This window comes from Ochotona princeps, chromosome 16 (assembly GCF_030435755.1).
Source record: "Ochotona princeps isolate mOchPri1 chromosome 16, mOchPri1.hap1, whole genome shotgun sequence".
NCBI classification, from domain to species: Eukaryota; Metazoa; Chordata; class Mammalia; order Lagomorpha; family Ochotonidae; genus Ochotona; species Ochotona princeps.
Window position 1 is genome coordinate 27,937,608 of NC_080847.1, and position 20,490 is coordinate 27,958,097.

Sequence of the window (20,490 nt, forward strand, 5' to 3'; positions counted from 1 at the left end):
ATGCTGCAGTCTCAGAGATGAGCTGAAAGCTAGATTTTTTAAAGGCAGGCATGGACTTGCCTCGAGGCCAATCAGGTTAGTATTGCTGGAAACTTTCTTTACGTGAAGAACTAGAATCTTCATTTGTTCTGTGAGAATTTATTTAGAACACAATGCGTCCTGGGTGCCGGATAAGTAAGACAGACTGGATTTTGCTTAATAGATTTGAAAGACTCAAAAATGAATAAAGTTGGATTTTGTTATCACTCAGGTGTCCCCCTAAAGCATAGTGAAATGTTGCCCAGCAAGTAAAATGAGCAGGAAATACCTCGTGGATTTTCCTGAAAAGATGGTAAAGAGGAAATAGTACAAAATTAGTTAGTACAGGGCCTGGTGTGATATGTGCCAGGACCCCATATGGGTGCCAGTTCTAATCCCGACAGCCCCACCTCCCATCTAGCTCCCTGCTTGTGGCCTGGGAAAGCAGTCAAGGGTGGCCCAAGGCCTTGGGATCCTGCTCCCGCGTGGGAGACCCGGAAGAGGTTCCGGGCTCCTAGCTTCGAATCAGTGCAGCTCCAGCCATTGCAGCTACTTGGGGAGTGAATCATCAGAGAGAAGATCTTCCTCTCTTTCTCTCCTCTTCTCTGTATATCTGCCTTTCCAATAAAAATGAAATAAAAAACTTTAAAAATTAGTTTGAATATTACAAAATTGGGCTGCACCAGCCGACAATAGCTGGGACTGGGGGCGGGCTGGCTGGAGCCAGGCTGTAGCAGTTGCTGGTGAATTCTGAGACTGGGGCTGGGCCATCTCAGACTGGGCCACTGGACCCATTGGCATATGCTGGGAGCCGGTGGTGCACCTTTTGGCATATATCAGTGCCAGGTTGGGTTGAGGTAAGCTGCAGCACCCATCAAAGTGCACAAAAGCAGGATGGGATATGAGTTGGGCTGGCCTAGGCTGTAGCAGAGGCTGGCACATGCAAAAATCAGGCTGGGGGCAGACCTGGTGGGGATTATTGGAAATCATTTATACTAGGCCGTGGCACAAACTGGTATGCATGAAGACCAGGTCTGTGGCAGGCTGGACTGGGCTGGGCCACAGCACCCATTGTTTTGCCCGAGATAGAGTAGGGCTGGGGCAGAATTGACTAGGAAACTGCATTTACCGATATGTGCATTGGTTAGTGCACACAACAGTTAAGTCTGAGGTCACCCTAGGTGAAGTTTTTGGAGGATTCCCTGACCCTAGCCACAGAGAAAGTCACAATATATGTAGTATGACCTTGGCGTACATGTACCAGGGTTCTGCTTTCTCAGTCGCTGCTGTCTGTGCAGTGGACAAGCATGCCCAGATATGTACAGGGGACATGATCTAGGCCTGTAGGGGACACTGACTTCCTCAAGAGAATGGAAAGTAAACCAGGTTGGACAATTCTCCTGACCAAGCTTTGCTTGTGCATGCACGGGCTTGTGTATGCACGAAGATAGAATTTGTCAACTAGTAGACCTTTGAAAGATTTTCTTAACCTTGGAGCAATAAAACCAACAACTTCTCAGGGCTGTAAGATCCACTCTAGTAACACCCTTGGAACACTCTGTCCCACATCGGGGTCTCTAAGGTGTCATCAAATGAATGTCCCTAATCCCCAGGTGCTGACTTGGTTTGACAGCAAGGAACGGCTCCTTCCTCCTTCTCTCCTGTGGACATAGGAGAAAACAAAACAAAAACAAAAGCTGAAACATTTGTGCCATCCACCTCTCTCCATACCTTAATCAGAGGCCCACGTGGGTATGTCTCCCTCCCAATTATGTAAACAATATTAAAAAGAAAATTTAAAATAAAAAAGCCATTAATCCACCACGTACTAGGCCCTGTGCAAGATATTTTGCATATTGTTTATGCCCTGGAATGTGTGGGAAAAGAATGCAGCAGGAAATTTTGATCCTCCTGGAAAATAATCGTAGCCTATAAGTCAATGTTTATTCAAGGCAAGGGCAACTCTAACTCTTCACTAGAATGAGCATTTTGCAGCAAGCTCATCATGTGGTGCAGTGGATTAAACTGCCCACTGTGACACAGGCATCCCTATCGGCTCCCTGGTTCAAATCCCAGCTGTTCCACTTCCTCAACCCAGCTCCCGGCTGGGAAAGCACAGGAAGATGATCCGTATTCTTGGGCCCCTGCCACTCTGATTGGAAAACCCAGATGGAGCTGTGTGCTCTTCATTTCAGCCTTGCCTGACCCAGCCTCAGTCTGTGCAGCCATTTGGGGAGTAAGCCAGCAGACACATGATCTCTCGAGGACTCTTTCAAATAGATATCTTTTTCAGAAAGAAGGTCTTTCTAAGGACACATGCTTTAAAAAGCTGGGGTCAATCACTTTGCTGAAGGGCTCACTGGACATACACATAACTCACAGAAATCACGGTCAGCAAGCATAATAAAGCAGAAGTGTCTGAATGAGGAACACCATTTCCAGGTCCCACCTATGTATAGCATCTGGTTGCTGGACTCGGTCTGACAAGCTCAGCGACTCAGAGCTGAGAATGAACTTTGGTTTCCAACAATCTATATCACACAGGTAAAAATGGCAAAGTGTGCCACAGAGCGGAAGCCTCACACTAATAGCTCATCTCACGGAGTAGTGAATAAAAATAAAGCACTTCAGGCTAACTTCTCAGATAGGAGTTGGAGTCACAGCAAGGAGAAAGCAGTGTCTGTGAGCCACTGCGCATGTGCACTCAGAGTGGCCTGGACCACACAAGTACAATTAAAACTCGAAATTAGAAGAAATCAGCCTATCCTTCACACTGAGACTTTTAGCTAAGACAACTGAGATCAATGTGTAGAAATTTCTGGACTCGAGCCCGGCACGGGTAGCCTAATGGCTAAATCGCGTCGCCTTGAATGTGTCAGGATCCCACATGGGTGCTGGTTCATGTCCCAGCTGCTCCTCTTCCCATCCAGCTCCCTGCTTGTGGCCTGGGAAAGCAGTGGAGGACGGCCCACATAGAAGACCCAGAAGCTCCTGGCTCCTGGTTTCAGATCGCATCACCTTTGGCTGTGGTGGCCATTTGGGGAGTGAATGAGGAGACGGAAGGTCTTTCTGTATCTCCTCTTTATGAACCTACTTTTCCAATAAAAATAAATAACATAATTTTTTTGCTTTTAAAATCCCTTGCTCCTCTGGCAAATAGATGGATGGTAAGGGTGGTCACTCCAACCCCCTCTCCTTGAACCCCAGCTGGGACTCAGCTGCTTCATGGGCACTGGCAGGCTGTGCTGGAGAAGGTGACGTATGTTACTTATGTGGACACTGCTGCCTGACATTCTGGCTTCCCCACTTCCAACCCACGTTCCTGCTATGAAGTCTGAGCAGACAGCAGGCCAGGGTTACTGCTGCCCCCATGTGGGACTGGGATAGGGCTCCTGGCTTGTGGCTGAGTCAGTTGTTGCAGGCATTTGGCAAGTGAAGCAGAGGATTAAAGTGCTCAATGTTGTAGTGAGGTAGGCAGCTAGTTCAGATCATAGCTTGGAAGCCACGCCTCCCTCGTCTAGGTGATCCCTCCTGCCCACCTATCACCACCTGGCACCTGAAAGGGGACAGTATTGCACTGTTGTATATATAACCACTCCCCTTGCAATTCCCTATAAGGGCCCGTGGCAGGGAGGGGCTCGCTCTCTTGGTCTTGCGCCTCCCTTGCTCTGGCACTCCTGACTCTTAGCCTTTCCAAGACAGGTAGCCCCTGAGCGTGGTCCCTGTGTGTCTGTATTCCCTCTGTTCACTGCTCAGATGGGACAATGAAGACAGCAATGCTAAGATGCTTTGTGTTTCTAATTTGTGTACTAACAAGAGTTCCAGGAGAGGTGAGACCTAGCAGTAGCGGAATGTGGGCAGAGATGCCAGGGAAAGCTGAATGTCTGCAGCTTTGTAAATGTGTCCAGGTTATTCGTTGCATGTCTCTTAGGATAACTTACATTGCTGGGGCAGATGGGACATAGACCTTCAGCTCAATGAATGGACTTCAGGGTAATGACCATTTGCTCCTCTTGATTGGATTGCCATACAGATTTGTGATTTGCTATTTCTAGTGGGCTCTGTTATCACCAAGTTTGGTTACTAAAGACTCCTTAATAAACCTTAGACATGTTTGGCGTGATCTCACTTGCACCACACAAATGTCTCCCTCTTTTTTGGTCAGTCTGCCCTTAAATAAATCTTGAAAAAAAAAAAAAAAAAAAAAAAAAGAAGATTCCATGCGACACAAAGCTTTAAGTTAAAAAGTTATTTATTTAAAAATACTTTCTCCCATGTCTGACTCCTTATCAAGTAAAATCAAGGAGTGCTGTTACAAGGCAGTAACTGCACAATTTCCCTTTTAGCTCATTATCATAATCTATTAAGTAGATACACAAATCCAATTCATCAACTTCTTCACCTGTAAATGCTCAAAAATTATTTATGAAGTTCCTCTTCATAATTCAGTTAAATTCTCTTCATAATTCAGCTAATATAAAATGATACTGGCTTAAAAGAGCAGACAAGCCATGATTTGGATCTTCCTTTCCTTGCAGGATTCAAAGAAAACATGACTGTGTGAAGTCTCTTCCTGGATCACCAGAGAAGAACCCCCCTCGCTGAGTCCCCCACATTTCCACTGCGCTCTTTGTCTCCAAGGGTTCAGTCTGCTGGGGACAAAGCCTGGAGAGCACCAGAAAGGCCACCCCAACCTCAAAGCCTACCCAAGTGTTTCTCATGGGCTTTCAAGCTTTTATGAACTCGGAATTAATGTATAGAATAAAGGCATTAAAAACAGCTCTCAGAAACAGACACTCAAAGGAAATCCTTTAGTATTCTTGGCATTTAGTATTCTGGTTTCTGTTCCGATGATTCAAGAAGTCAGTCTTCTCTCAACCATTTCCTGATAAGCAAGAAACCTTCTCAAATTCATCCTCACGTTGTCCAGAACACACAGCTGGTCCGGACTGTATTTGCCACGACCTTCTCTTCGTATCTGCCAAAGAAACTGTATGTGACTTGGAATGCATTGTTGATTCACCTGAACAAAGTGTTTTAATTTTAGGGGTGTATGAAACCATTTTCCAAACAAGACAGCTGCAAGAATTTGGTGACATGTGTCTACTTGCAAGACAAACACAACAGAATCAGAATGTGCATCTTGACAATACCTGAGGTACAGGCTGAATTTCACTCTTTCTGAATTATCCCTAACCTCTGGCTAGCCAGGGCAGTGGCTCCCATGGAAGGGCTGCTAACCAGCAGCCCTGTCACTGCTCCTGAGCTAGCAGGGTGGAAGCTGAGGCTGTGGATCTGCGTCCTGAACGAAGGTCTTCAGTACAATACACTTTGTGGTAGCTACACACAACCTGAGGCTTAATATATACACAGAAAAGCTCTTAATCCAATTGTGGCTTCATTTTACAACAGAAGAGCATGCGGTAAGAAACTTGCCTCTAGCCAAGAAAGAAAATTTAGTGTTTCATATCTTAAAAAAAAGAGAGAATCACATAGGATTACCATAACAACACATATCATTACCATAACAATACACACTAAGGAGGAAAAGTAACCAGGTATGACCTTCCAGAGGTCAGAAAGGAGCTAGCTGCTTTGCCAGTCCCCACAGCTGGCCCCCTGCTTTTTAAATTCTATTTTGTTTTGAAATTTATTTATTTGAAAGTCAGAGTTACAGAGAAGAGGGATAGACAGAGAAAGGTCTTCCATCTGTTGGCTCACGCCAAGGCCAGGAGCCAGGAGCTTCTTCCAGGTCTCCCACATGGCTGCAGTGCCCCAAGCACTTGGGTCATTTTCTGTGGCTTCACCATGGACATTAGTAAGGAGCTGGATTGGAAGTGGAACAGGAGCTGGGACAGGAACCAGTGCCCATATAAGATGTTGGTGTCAGGTCAGCGTGATGCCTAGCGGCTAAAGTCCTCACCTTGAATCTGCAGGATCCCATATGGGTGCCAGTTCATGTCCCACTGGCCCAGCTTCCTATCCAGTTCCCTGCCTGTGAGATCTTGCACCCATGTGGGGAACCCAGAAGAGATCCTGGCTCCTGGCTTTGGGTTGGTTCAGTTCCGGCCGTTGTGGTCGCTTGGGGAATGAATCACTGGACAGAACTTTCTGTCTCTTCTCCTCTCTGTATATGACTTCGCAATAAAAATTTAAAAATCTTACAAATGTCAGTGTCACAAACAGCACCGCTGTGGTGCTGTTATACCACAACAAGGGCCAATAAACCCTTAAAACAAACACAATGGAGGTTATGAAGAAAGGGCACATGCTGCTAAGAGGCCTGACCTTGTAAGGGAGGCAGGGAAGGACTTTAAATTCTTTAAAGACTGTCACTGCATCTGCTCTCCTTGCAACTGTAGGGATAGAGATAGGGTGTTTCCTCCTCCTCTGCAGGTTCCTTCCGCAGGTCATTTTAAAGGGACTGTAATGCCCGAGAACATGGAAGCCCTCTGCATATTATCAGGGACATAGTGCTGAGTAACAAAGCCAGGTGCAGGACTGGGTACGGAGCTACTACCTTCCGGGTAATAACGGGAAACGCTGAAGTGCACTGGTCTTTGCTTTGGGACATTTGCGTATTTATAATACACAAATGATCAATTTAAAAAATTCGCCTGTTATAGATTTATTGAGGTTTGAGAACCACTTGTGTGTGGCTGCCACATCCCACGGCCGTGTGGGCCTCGTGCAGCCCACGGCCGGATACTGCCCACCCTGGCTTCAGCAACCACCACGCAATCTGGTTACCTGTGCTCAAAATACTCACACAGAAACACTACCAGCACAGGCAAAGCATAATGAAGAGTAAATTGTTCATTTTTTCTCCCCCACAAGTGAGTCAGCTTAACTTAGTAAATGGCAGACACTATGGTTAAATTAAAAATGTGACATGCCAAAACATGAAAATGCCGAAACAACCAACATCGGTGTTTAAAGCCAACGCCATCCTCTGGTTGAACACCAGGGACTGCGCACTACTGCAGTCCTTTTCTTACAGAAAAGAAATTCTTTTCATACCTTAAAATTCTTCCACAATTTTTTTTTCTTTTTTCTAAAGATTTATTTTTATTGCAAAGTCAGATATACAAAGAGGAGAGACAAAAAAGATCTTTCATCTGATGATTCACTCCCCAAGAGACCGCAACGGCCGGAGCAGCACCAATCAGAAGCCAGGAGCCAGGAACGTCTTCCAGGTCTCCCATGCGGGTGCAGGGTCCCAAGGCTTTGGGCCGTCCTAGACTGCTTTCCCAGGCCACAAGCAGGGAGCTGGATGGGAAGTGGAGCTGCCGGGATTAGAACCGGCGTCCATATGGGATCCTGGTGCGTTCAAGACGAGGACTTTAAACACTACGCTATCACACCAGGCCCCACAATAATTTAACATACAATCACATCCACCTAAAAAAACGGTCAGAATTCTCTCAGTGACTGGCTAAGAGCTTGTTAGTTAAAAGAAATACTGGGCACACACACATACACACTCTTGACATTAAGCTAAAGTGGATTTTTTTTTTTTTTAACATTAGCTTACTTATTCGAAAGGCAACTAAGAAAGAAAGTGGAGAGAGTGACCTTCCATCCCCTGGTCCATGACCTGATTCATTCTCTAAATGGCTGCAATGATCAGGGCCAGGCTGGGCCGAAGTCACAAGCCAGGAACTCCATCCTGGTCCCTGACACAGGTGGCAGGGGCCTCAGCATTTGAGCATTTTCTACTGCCTTTTCTGGCTCATCAGCAGGGAGCTGATCAGGAAGAGAGCAGTCAGGGCACAAACCAGTGCTCCATTATAAGATGCAAGAACCACAAGCAGCAGCTTAGTCCACTTTGCCACAAGGGCAGCCCTAGAAGAAATGCTTCATTCAAAGTCTAAAATTGGGCCCAGTGCCGTGGCCTAGTGGCTAAGGCTCTCGCCTTGAATGCCCTGGGATCCCATATGGGCGCCAGTTGTAATCCCAGCAGCTCCACTTCCCATCCAGCTCCCTGCTTGTGGCCTGGGAAAGCAGTCGAGGATGGCCCGAAGCCTTGGGACCCAAGGTCATTTGTGGAGTGAGTCATTGACGGAAAATCTTCCTCTCTCTCCTCTCTATATAATAATCTGACTTTGCAATAAAAATAAATCTTTAAAAAAAAAATCTAAAATTAACACATTGAACCAGCACTGTGGCACAGCAGGTTAAGTCGGTTTCCGATGTAAGCATTTGTACTGGAGCACTGGTTTGTGTCACAGTTGCTCCACTTCTGATTCTAGCTTCATGGTAACAGGCCTGGGAACGCAGCAGAAAATGGCTCAAGTGCTTGGGTCTCTGTCACCCATGAGGGAGACCGGGATGGAGCTCTGGGCATCTGCATTACTCAAAATCACTTAAAAAAGATTTAGTGTGGGACAGACTGTGTTAATCTGTTGCACATAATGGCAAACACAGGCACCAGGGCAGGGGGCAGGCCTGGTGGGGCTTATTGTGGGTCGCTCCGACTAGGCTGCAGCTCCCACTGGTTTACGTGAGGGCCGAGTGTGTGCTGGGCAGAATCAGGCTGGACTGCAATTCCCATTGGTTCCAGTGGAAGACAGGGCTGGAAACAGAACCGACCCAGCAATTGCCACCACCAGCTGATTGGGGCGATGGACTGTGCCGAGCCCTGTGCTTGCCAAGTACACACAAGAATCTAGTCTGGGATCACCTCAGACAAAGTTTCTTTAGAGATCCCCTCAACTGAACTGCCGGACTCAGATTCCGAACCGTGCAAAAACAGAGGACAGAACAAGTCAATCAACCACCCCAGCCATATGTTGGCAGTGAAAAACAGGGCAAACGGAGACTCCAAGATGGACTCTCAACCAGTGGATTCTGCAGCGATTTTCTCATGCTTGGAATGGTGAGACTGGCAGCAATTCAGAAGTGCTGAACTATCAAAACCACCTGAGCAAGACCCTCGGAGCATGCTCCACATCTGGGACTTGGGATGGGTGGAAGACTGGGTGGGGCTTCTCCCTTATCTCCCCCTTTACCCCAGATAAGGAAAAAAATGTGGAAATGATAGTTTTACCCACTTTCCTTTAGCCCTCAATTGAGCCTTTATGTCCTAATTAACTATGTAAAGATTGTCAAAAATATAATAATAAAAATGTTAAAAGATTTAGTTTGTTTGAAAGGCAGACTAACACAGGGGGTAAGAAAGGACAGCATAAAGACAGGAGGAAGGGAGAGGAAAAACATCCCATTGATTTAATCCCCAAATGCCCAATTACAGCTTGGACTGGGTTAAGCCAGAGTCAGGGGCCTGGAACTCCATCCGGGTCTTCCATCCAGATGGAACAGTTGGGATAAAAACTGTCACTCTGACATGGGAAGCCAGTACCCCAGGCAGCAGCTTTACACACCACATCACCATGGATAGTCCCCAAACCACATCATCTTTTTTTTTTTTATAAATATCTTTTTTTAAAAAAGATGATTTATTTATTTTTATTGCAAAGTCAGATATACAGAGAGGAGGAGAGACAGAGAGGAAGATCTTCCATCTAATGATTCACTCCCTAAGTGACCGCAACGGCCGGTGCTGCGCCAATCAGAAGCCGGGAGCCAGGAACTTCCTCCAGGTCTCCCACGTGGGTGCAGGGTCTCAAAACTTTGGACTGTGCTCAACTGCTTTCCCATACCACAAGCAGGGAGCTGGATGGGAAGTGGAGCTGCTGGGATTAGAACCGGCGCCCATATGGGATCCCAGTGCATTCAAGGGGAGGACATTTGCTGCTAGGTCACAGCGCCAGCCCCCAAATCACAAAATTTTTTTTTAAATATTTATTCATTTTTATTATAAAGTCAGATATACAGAGAGGAGGAGAGACAGATAGAAAGATCTTCAGTCCGATGATTCACTCCCCAAGTGAGCCGCAACGGCCAGTGCTGTGCCTATCTGAAGCCGGGAACCAGAAACCTCCTCCAGGGCTCCAAAGCTTTGGGCCGTCCTTGACCGCTTTCCCAGGCCACAAGCAGGGAACTGGATGGGAAGTGGAGCTGCTGGGATTAGAACCGGCGCCCATATGGGATCCCAGCGCGTTCAAGGCGAGGACTTTAGTCGCTAGGCCACGCCGCCAGTCCCCAAACCACATAATTTTAAAAGTGAGATTAAGATATGATGAGAATTGTAAATATTGTAAATAGACATGCAATTCAACTCTGTCAAAAATCACCCTTTCCCTCCACCGACCCAGCTTTTGAGTCAAAGCTAGTTTGCATGTTTCTGATAAGGCAATAAATAAAATGACTTGTAAAGGCATCAGCTACCAGCGGCTGTCTAAGGGTGCCAGCCACATCCGACAACACCAAGGGACAGCCACATATTCAGTATGACACAATGAAAAGTAAATTCTATGCCTTTCAAGGTGCTCAGCAAGCTACAGACAATAGTAGTCACATGAACCAAGCAGTTAGCATTACCAAGCGTGTCAGATCCCATTCAGGGTCACTTACAGTGATTCAACAGTAACACTGCCGAGCTGTGACTCGGCTGACTAGCATCCACGGAGTCCTGGGGATGCAGCGCTCTACCCAGCACTGAGATTTGCAGGGCCTCGTCAGGCACCCGCCTCTGCTCTGCACTGTGGGAGCACACACACCCTCAACCCCAGAGAATGCTGAGTCTCACACACGTTTTGTAACACAGCAGTTACAAACCTTCATTTTGAAGACTGGCTGGAATTCCTTCAGAGCAGATAATAATTTAATTTGCACTGAGGCTCTTTCAGCTTCTTGACCATCTGCAAAAACATCAAAGAGAGCATCCAAGGCTTCTCCTGCCACCACCAGGCAAGGGTCTTTGGTGGCGACCTCGAGTAGAAAGCACCCAATGGTCTGCAAAGAACAACACACCGCAGAACTAAGATCAGTCTGCCAGTGAACACTCAATTCAGTCACAGAAGGAAGTCAGGCACACCATTTGATATACAAATTTCATGGGAATTTTAAAATCCTTACAAGATTAAATACTTAACCACAGATAAACAGAGAGGAGGAGAGACAGAGAAGAAGATCTTCAGTCCGATGATTCACTCCCCAAGTGACTGCAACGGCCGATGCCGCGCCAATCAGAAGCCAGGAGCCAGGAGTTTCCTCCAGGTCTCCCACGCGGGTGCAGGGTCTCAAGGCTTTGGGCCATCCTTGACTGCTTTCCCAGGCCACAAGCAGGGAGCTGGATGGGAAGTGGAGCTGCTGGGATTAGAACCGGTGCCCATATGGGATCCCAGTGCATTCAAGGGGAGGACTTTAGCTGCTAGGCCATGGTGCCGGGCCCTATATTTCTGTTTTAAAAATTTATTCATTTTTATTGGAAAGTCAGATCAGAGAGGAGAGACAGAAAGATCTTCCATTCAATGATTCATTCCCTAAGTGGTCACAATGGCTGGAGCTGAGCCAATCTGAAAGCCTAGAGCCAAGAGCCTCTTCTGGGTCTTCCATAGGTGCAGGGTCCCAAGACTTTGGGCTGTCCTCAACTGCTTTCCCAGGCCACAAGCAGACAGCTGGATGGGAAGTGGAACCATCAGTACACGAATTGGCACCCATACAGGATCCTAGCACGTGCAAGACAAGGACTTTAACAGCTAGGGTCTTTACCGCGCTGGGCCCTAAATTTATCTGTTTTTTACTGGAAAGGCAGATGTACAGAGAGGAGAGACAGAGAGAAAGATCCGTGGGTTCACACCCCAGATCTCTCTCTGCGTCTCTTCCCCTCTATATATGTAACTGTGTCTTTCAAATAAATAAATCTTAGAAAAAAGACTAATCTGAATCTGATCTAGCCTTTGGATCTAATTTACAGTTTATAACAAAACATAAGGGACGGGCCCAGCGGCGTGGCCTAGCGGCTGAAGTCCTCGCCTTGAAAGCCCTGGGATCCCATATGGGCGCCGGTTCTAATCCCAGCAGCTCCACTTCCCATCCAGCTCCCTGCTTGTGGCCTGGGAAAGCAGTTGAGGACGGCCCAAAGCTTTGGGACCCTGCACCCACATGGGAGACCCGGAAAGAGGTTCCTGGTTCCCGGCATTAGATTGGCACGCACCGGCCCGTTGCGGCTCACTTGGGGAGTGAATCATCAGATGGAAGATCTTCCTCTCTCTCTCTCCTCCTTTCTGTATATCCAGCTTTCCAATAATAATAAAAACATAAGGGACAAGTTTAACATAAGGGGGAGGGTGTCTGGCACAGAGGTTAAGACTGCTTTGGACACCACATCCCATCCTGGAGTACCTGGTTCAAGTCCACCTCCACTTCCAACCCAGCCCTCTGCTAACGCACACCTTGATGGGTGGCAGCTGATGGCTCCCATGTTGGGGTTCCCTGTCATCACAGAGGAAGCCAGATTGAGTTCTGGAATCTTGACTTAGGCCTGGCCCAGCTCTGGCTATCAGGGTATGTGAGGAATAAACTAGCAGATAGAAAAATCTGTCTCTTACAAATAAAATGAAAAACAAAACAAACAGAAAAAACAGTACAAATAAAACACGTAATAACGGATGGTGCGGTGCGAAAATTGTTTTAGAGAATGTGTCAACTTTGCTGCTAGCTTAACCATACTTAAATATCTGTAACTAGGCGTTTTTCAACTGGAAAACTGTGAATATGAACTAAGTATCACTCATAATAAAATTAACTTAATTGTTTAAGGCATGATAACAGCAGTTTTATAGGAAAAATGTCCCATTTTTAAGAGCTCAAAGCCAACAGGGACATAAATACCATGATGTCTAATTTAACAGAAACAGGAAAACAAATTACATGAGGTACAGATGCTAGAATATTAACAACTATTAAATCTGCTTATGCACGCAAATAATTCACTGAACTTTCTTGCTATGTTTCTTCAGGCCTGGAAATGTGATTAAATCAAGACACTTGGGCCCGGCAGCGTGGCCTAGTGGCTAAAGTCCTCGCCTTGAATGCCCCGGGATCCCATATGGGTGCTAGTTCTAATTTGGCAGCTCCACTTCCCATCCAGCTCCCTGCTTGTGGCCTGGGAAAGCAGTTGAGGACGGCCCAAAGCTTTGAGACCCTGCACCCGTGTGGGAAACCTGGAAGGGGTTCCAGGTTCCCGGCATCGGATCGGCACAGCACCGGCCCGTTGCGGCTCACTTGGGGAGTGAATCATCGGACTGAAGATCTTCTTCTCTGTCTCTCCTCTCTGTATATCTGACTTTGTAGTAAAAATAAATAAATCTTAAAAATAAATTAATTAAACACCTAAAAAAAAAAATCTTGCTGTTCTACTGAAGTGGGAAGTCCCTGGGAAGTCCAGTCTCAAGGGCAGGGGAGTGATCACACATGGACACCCTCAATTGTGCACATGTGCTCATGCAGGCCACAGGCTGGCTCTCTGAGGTCTGTCTATAAACCCTGGGCGCACGTGCTGTCTCTCCGGAGGTGGTGTGCAGGAGCAGGATTGAGTTTCACTACATATGACACTGGGGAACAGGGTGCGAGCAAAGCATGACTGACACTTTGGAACTGTATCTATGTGGTGCCTAAAACCTATTCTGTTCATATAAATAAAATAAATTTTGGTGTCTGCATATATCATTTCCCTCAAAAAAGATTGTCAAAAATATCATTCATCACTGTAAAGTTCTTAGCAATTAAAAGATTAAATCACTACAGGTGCTGGCTTATCAGGTAAATTCCACTGAGATGCCGGCATCCCATGTGGGCACCAGTTCATGTCCTGGTTGCACCACTTCTGCTCCAGATCCCTAAAACCATCTGGGAAAGCAGCAGAAGATGGTCCAAGTGTTTGGGTCCTTAACCCACAAGGGAGATCTGGCAGAAATTTCTGGCCCCTGGCTTCAGTCAGGGCCAGTCTGGCTGCTGCCTTTATCTGGAGAGGAAACCAGTCAAAGATTGCTCTTTCTCCTTTGTCTCTCCATTTCTGTGACTGTTTCAAATAAATAAATAATTAAATAAACAAATGTTGTAAGAAAAGCTACTCTATGAAAACGAGTTTATTGCCCAGTAGTCAATAATAGTTGAGCACTGACCAGTACTATGAAGTGTGATTTTACCATGACTGACCTTGGAGTCACAGTTGCACCTCTAGCAATGTAGTTACTAAGCAATGGAGCTTCAAAGCTTCAAAGCAGGCGTAGACTGGCATCGTGGTGCAGCACGGTAAGCTACTGCGTGGGACGCCCGCATCCCAAACTGCAGTCCTGACTCAAGTCCTGCTTGCTCAGCTTTTGATCCGCCTTCCCACCAGCAGTGCCTGGGAGGAAGCAGATGACCCAGTGGGAGGCCAGAGGGAGAGTCCACGCTCCCGGCTTTGGTCTGGCTGTTGCCAGTATTAGGAAGTATCCTGGAGGACGGGAGATCTTCCTCCCCCTCTCTTGTTTTGCCTTTCAAATGAATAAATTAATCTTTCTTTAAAAAGAACTAAAGCAAATATGCAGGTTCTTATTGTATTAGCTGTTATCAGAGTTGGCACTCAGAACTACCTGGAGTGATAGTAGAACTGACGGTGTGGTATTTTTCAGAATTTATCTGGTGTGTCAGGAATACTCGGCAGACAATCTTGTCAGCAACAGAACATAATTTGTACCCTTTTATGCAACAGCAAAGGCAATGAGCATCTTCAAAAATTCTGCATTTGGTCTTTCACTGAAGACAACTAATTGCTTTTGAAAAATTATCTCTAAAGTTACAAGGCAAAATGTAGCTGGGTTTTGCAAGTGCTTATCAAATACATGTAGACAGCCTAAGCCAAAGAATACAGTCCGGTAACAGAACTTCTGGAAGTGACTTCTTTGAACATCTTCTCTGGTCCACAAAAACTCCCAGAAACCCTGTAGCAACAGTCCATGTTCCCTCATTTCTGAAGCCAATCAGTTTACCTTCAGTGTTTCAAGGGTTCCATTTTCTTTCGCCAGAACACTGCCCGTGATTCCCAAGATGCTCACGACGTTCACTCTAACCCCAGGATTGCTGCTAGAAATGCCTGCTCTGCACAGCGTCATCAGCTGCTCTGGGGTCATGCACTGTGAAAGAGAAGAGGACAGCGTTCACTGCATCAAGTTCAGTCAAGTCTAGAACAGGTCAGAATAAGACTGGCTGCATGGGCCCGGCACGGTAGCCTAGCGGCTAAAGGCCTGGCCCTGGACGTGCTGGGTCCATATGGTTGCCAGTTCTAATTCCGGCGGCCCCACTTCCCATTCAGCTCTCTGCTTGTGGCCTGGGAAAGCAGTCAAGGACAGTCCAAAGCCTTGGGACCCTGCACCCGCATGGGAGACCTGGAGGTGGTTCCTGGCTCCTGGTTTTGGATCGGCACAACACTGGTTGTGGGGGGGCACAACACTGTCACTTGGTGAGTGAGTTATCGGACGGAAGATCTTCCTCTCTGTCTCTCCTCCTCTATGTATATCTGACTTCCCAATAAAAACAAATAAATCTTAAAAAAAAAAAAGACTGGCTGCATGATTCCAAGAGTGCATAAACTCCTGGAGGAAGCTGCTCTGCTTTAATTATGCCAACATAGCTGGTGGTTCTGGACTAGAAGCCCTACTCGGGCTGTCAGCGTATTCACCCCGGAAAGCGGCCTGTGCAGACGCCTGTCGTCCTGGATGCACACAAGCACAGGAAGGTTCCCGTAACTACAGTGAAAAGCAGCTGAATGTTTACAAGGTTGTGCAAGCATGTGTTCCTGTAATTTACTAAAGGTTGTAAAAGTCATTCAATTACGAGTCATCACATGGGGAAAAAAAAAATCAAGTTACAACACAAATTTCTCAGGAACTTCCTGAAGTCTCTCAGTGCAGTGTTTCTGCCGTGTGGTCTGGGTTCTCGGTTTAAGCTAGTTGGCGCACACTGCAGCAGGTGGCCTGAGGGAGGGGGACCATCACCCTCCCGGCTCTCTGGCAAGCAGCAGTGTGCTGTGCTGGGCAAGAGCTTTGATCTGATGCCAGCACGCCACCCTGACTTCCAGTTCTAGTGCGCGAGCTGCCCCTCAGCAACCCAGCCCTATGTGACCCCACAATCATTCCCAGTTCTCCACCAGTAAAATGAGGATGACAGAAGTATGCATCTCCCCCAGCTGTAGACAACTGTTAAGTTGCCTTGCACCTAAAACAAATGTTACACTGCTGGGACAAGAGCCCCCAAGAGCTGCTGGGCATTCTGGGCCTGGTTAATGCCAAGTTTGTGTGGTTGATGGACTGATCCTGACCCTGCACTGGCTAGTGCACAAGACGGTCAAGTTTGAGGTCACCCCAGGTGAGGTTTCTTGACACACTCCCCAACTAGATGGCTGTACCCAATCCCCAGTCTTAGGGAAAATCACAATATATGTAGTCCGACCTTGGAGTGCATGTATTAGGACCAGGCCTTTAGCTGCTGTGAAGTGGACAGCATGCCCAGACACACATTGAGGACATGATAGCCAGCTCATCTAGGCCAGCAGAGATGTGGAGTCCCTCACCACAGAATGGAAAGTAGAAAAGCTCGGATTACCCTCATGACCAAGTTTTGTAGCAAGTGTAGCAAGCTTTTTTCAATCCTGGTGCAATGAAGTCAATAAAGCCTCAGGACTATCAAAATTACTCAAGAAACACCTCTGGAACATTCTCCTGCCTTGGGTTCTCTAATCTGTTACCAAATGCCTGTCCCCATGCCCACGTGCTGATGTAGTTTGACAGCAAGGAGCAACCCCCCTCCCCTTCCTCTTCTATGGACACAGGAAAACAAAACAAAACAAAAAAAAAAACTGAATGATTTGTCCCACCCGCCTTCCTCCACACCTCCATCCTAATCAGAGTGCACAAGGGGCGTGCATCCCTCGCAACTATATAAACAGTACTAAAAATGAAATGAAAAAGAGCAAAGATCATGTATGGCTCTAGTAACAGACTTTTAAAAGAAGCCAAGTGATGAATTTCACCTCTACCACATATGCCAGTCTTTGCATAGTAATTTGTAACACTCTTACTTGAGAGATGTTCTTGGAGGCCATTGTCTGCAACAGTGCCCTCAGGGCGCTACTCACAGCTTCTAGAAAGTCAGCATGCTTGGCAAAATCTAAAACACAGGTAACCACAAAACACAGTCAATCCAAGCGTGTGAAATGCTAATGTACGCTTTTAATAAAAACACTTTTTCATGTTTATGCCACTGTGCTTATTAGTACCTATGCTTCATACATGAGGTCTGAAAGACAAGCACAGTGGGAAGGACCCTGGCACGGCGTTGTGCGGGCTCAACTACTGCTTTAGCACGTGACGACACAGAGCCCCGCCACGATGCCGGCAGACTTACAGAAGAGTCCTCCATCTCCTAAGCCCACTGCCCACTGCCCACCCTGGAACTGCCCCTGGGTTAGTAAGGCTGGCTCATGATGTCTCCATGCTTCTCATGGATCCAATGTTCTCTTCCACGCTTGTTCATTTTCATTCTTTTTTTTTTTTTAAAGATTTATTTTTATTACAAAGTCAGATATGCAGAAAGGAGGAGAAACAGAGAAGAAGATCTTCCGTCCGATGATTCACTCCCCAAGTGAGCCACAACGGGCCGGTGCGCGCCGATCTGATGCCGGGAACCAGGAACCTCTTCCGGGTCTCCCACGCGGGTGCAGTATCCCAAAGCAGTCCTCGACTGCTTTCCCAGGCCACAAGCAGGGAGCTGGATGGGAAGTGGAGCTGCCGGGATTAGAACCGGCGCCCAAATGGGATCCCGGGGCGTTCAAGGCGAGGACTTTAGCCGCTAGGCCATGCCGCCAGGCCCCATTTTCATTCTTCTCTGCTGTCCTTTTTTGCCAACACAGAACAACAGCAATAAACGTGAACACAGCCATGAACAAGAACGGTTGCTGGGGTCAGTCACCGGCCTGACTTCGACTGTGGGACACCTCCCTTTGGTGTGAGAGTGCATATTCTAAAAATAGCCACAGTCACCTTCCCAGTCCTCTCTAACCTAGAACCTTGCCACTGCCCACAAAGATGTGGAGTCTTTCTTTGCTCCTTGAAACTAGGTGGGACTTTGGTGACTTTTCCCAACAGTGACAGGATGGGTCATAAAAGGTGGCATGACTCCCAGCTGACTTGTATATGCTCTCTGTGTTTGCTCTGCACTCCTGCCTTTGGACTCCAGCCACCATGCCATGAGGAAGCAGAGGTCACGTGTGTGTTGTGCCCGACCTCAGGGCTGTTAAACATGCCAGGGAGCAAGACTAAAGTGATTCTGGCTCACCAGCGCAGGACAGACACCGGCATATCCCACCCTCAGCAGCACAGCATTCTGGAGCAGGTCCTTTCTTGTGGGTGCGCAGGTGTCTCCTGGCATGGCAGGATGCTGGGCAGCACCCCGGGTCTCTACTCGCTTAGAAACAGGAGCAACCTCCAAATTTTTAACAGCCCAAAATACCTTGAGAAACACTGCCAAATGTACCCAGGGAGAACAAGCCAGAAAAACTGTCCCTGGGGAGAGCTCTAGCCACAAAGTGCTGGAGACACAAACCCTCTCCACTGTGCCCTGTCTAAACTTGTGACACAGGGAAACCGTGGGAAAAAATTATGATTGCTGTTGTTGTTTTAAGCCACAAAGTTTTGGAAAAACTTGTTGAAACAGCAACAGGCATCTTGGCTTCCTGTTGTGGAAACACACCGGAATAGTTTTATTGTTTCATTTTAATTTTACTTAAACAGTAGAGGGAAAGAGACAGGGCCCTGCATGATAGCCTAGTGGCTAAATCCTTGCTTTGCATGCACCAGGAAGCCACAAGGGTGCTAGTTCATGTTCTGGCTATTCTACTTCCCATCCAGCTGTCTGCTTGTGGCCTGGGAAAGCAGTGGAGGATGACCCAAACCTTGGGACCCTGCACCCATGTGGAAAACGTAGAAGAAGCTCCTGGTTCCTGGCTTCAGACAGGTTCAGCTTTGGTCACCAGGGGAGTGAACCAGCAGATGGAAGACCTTTATTTCTGTATCTCTTCTGTTTATCTGCCTTAAATAAATCTTTTTTTAAAAATTAATTACATTGCATTAGGTTATACAGGCTCTGGGATTCCCCCAACCCCTCCCCCCATGGTGGAGTCCTCCACCTTGTTGCAGTATTATAGTTCAAATTCAGTTGAGATTCTTTCACTGCAAGCATATACCAAGCACAGAGTGCAGCATCTTATTGTCCAGATAAATTCAACGGTTCCTTGGGGAGACCATCTCTGGTCTGAAGGTAGAGCTGGCAGAATATCAGCCCGATCGATTAAAAGCCCCAACATAACATCAACAACAATTTACAACATTATGGAACTGATTGACATGGTATTGAGTAACCAATGTTAAAAAATGCAAGTTCTTAACCACCTCCTGACTACTTCACTGACATTTCGATTTTAGTTTATATACAACCAACTTCTATACACATTTAAATGGCTATTACTATTCAGCTGTCTCGTATCTATTTTCATTTTAGTATTTAGCAGTTTATAGTGTTGAAGCATAATTTTGCTGAACTTGGCAGTTTTTAGGATAGTCTAAACTGGCTTATTCACTCTAACAAGGCATATGTCAACAGTTTAGGTGAGAGAGAGACATATTCCACCTACTGCTCATCCCTCAAATGTTCCCAACAACCAGGGCTGGGCAAGGCTGAAACCAGGAGCTCAGACTCAGTGTAGGCATCCTAAGTGGCTAGCAAGGACTCCAATATCTGCTCCATTACCTGCTGCCTCCAAGGGCACACAGAAGCAGGAGGTGGACTCGAGTGACGCTGGGTCTCACGTCCAGGTACTCTGCAGCACGGCGCCGTAACACTGTGCCAAACTCCTGCCTGCTGTAACGGTTTAATTTGTTTTTAGGTTGCTTGGGTGCAAGAGAGGCAGCTCCTGCATAAACGTAATCGAGGCCTACATTTTTCTTTTGAGTTTCCCTGGTTAAGTTTTAGTTGTACATTATATACCAAAGCAAAGGAGTTCTGGTAGTCACCACACAACAGATGTCTTTAGGAGCAGGTACATCCTGCCCTTATATGATTCTATCCCATTTTCCTCCCCCTAAAGTTTCATTTGTTTATTTGAAATGCTCACAACAGCTAGCATTGGGCCAGGCCGAAGCCTGAAGCCACGACCTTCATCCAGGTCTCCCATATGGTTAGCAGAAACCCAAGTAAAAACTCCAACACGTAAGCCATTGCCTGCTGCCTCTGATGTGTACTAGCAAGAAGCTGGAATGAAAGCAGAAGTAGAACTCGATCCCAGGTACTCCAACACAAGACATGCGCATCCTAAGTGGTGGCTTAAACCACTCTACTGCAATGGCACCAGCAACTAAAGTCATTTCAGTTTTGGTTACAATATTATCTTCTCAATGAGGTTTTTGCAGACTAACTTAACACAGCATCTCTTACCATTCTACTTTTTAAAAATAATTTTTGATATCATTTCAGAGGCCAGCAGCACAAGAGGACGCTGATGCCGTGACTCACCACCTGAACACCCACAAC

The 20,490-nt window shown here is 46.8% G+C and overlaps 1 protein-coding gene across 3 annotated transcripts in view; it reads right to left on the reverse strand.

Moving 5' to 3' along the window:
• Positions 1-4,248: 4,248 nt before the first annotated feature.
• The window catches only part of HEATR3 (HEAT repeat containing 3), a 39,925-nt gene continuing 23,683 nt past the window's right edge, over positions 4,249-20,490 (reverse strand). For 2 of the 3 annotated variants that reach the window (XM_004583835.3, XM_058674422.1), the window contains 4 exons: positions 16,985-17,073; positions 14,898-15,041; positions 10,699-10,875; positions 4,249-4,996 (listed from right to left, as the gene is read on the reverse strand). In XM_004583835.3, the coding sequence (XP_004583892.2) occupies positions 4,874-4,996; positions 10,699-10,875; positions 14,898-15,041; positions 16,985-17,073 (533 nt within the window). In that variant the 3' untranslated portion in view covers positions 4,249-4,873. Of the gene's footprint in view, positions 4,997-10,698; positions 10,876-14,144; positions 14,273-14,897; positions 15,042-16,984; positions 17,074-20,490 lie in introns of those variants that run through there. The other variant, XM_058674421.1, reaches the window with a different exon arrangement.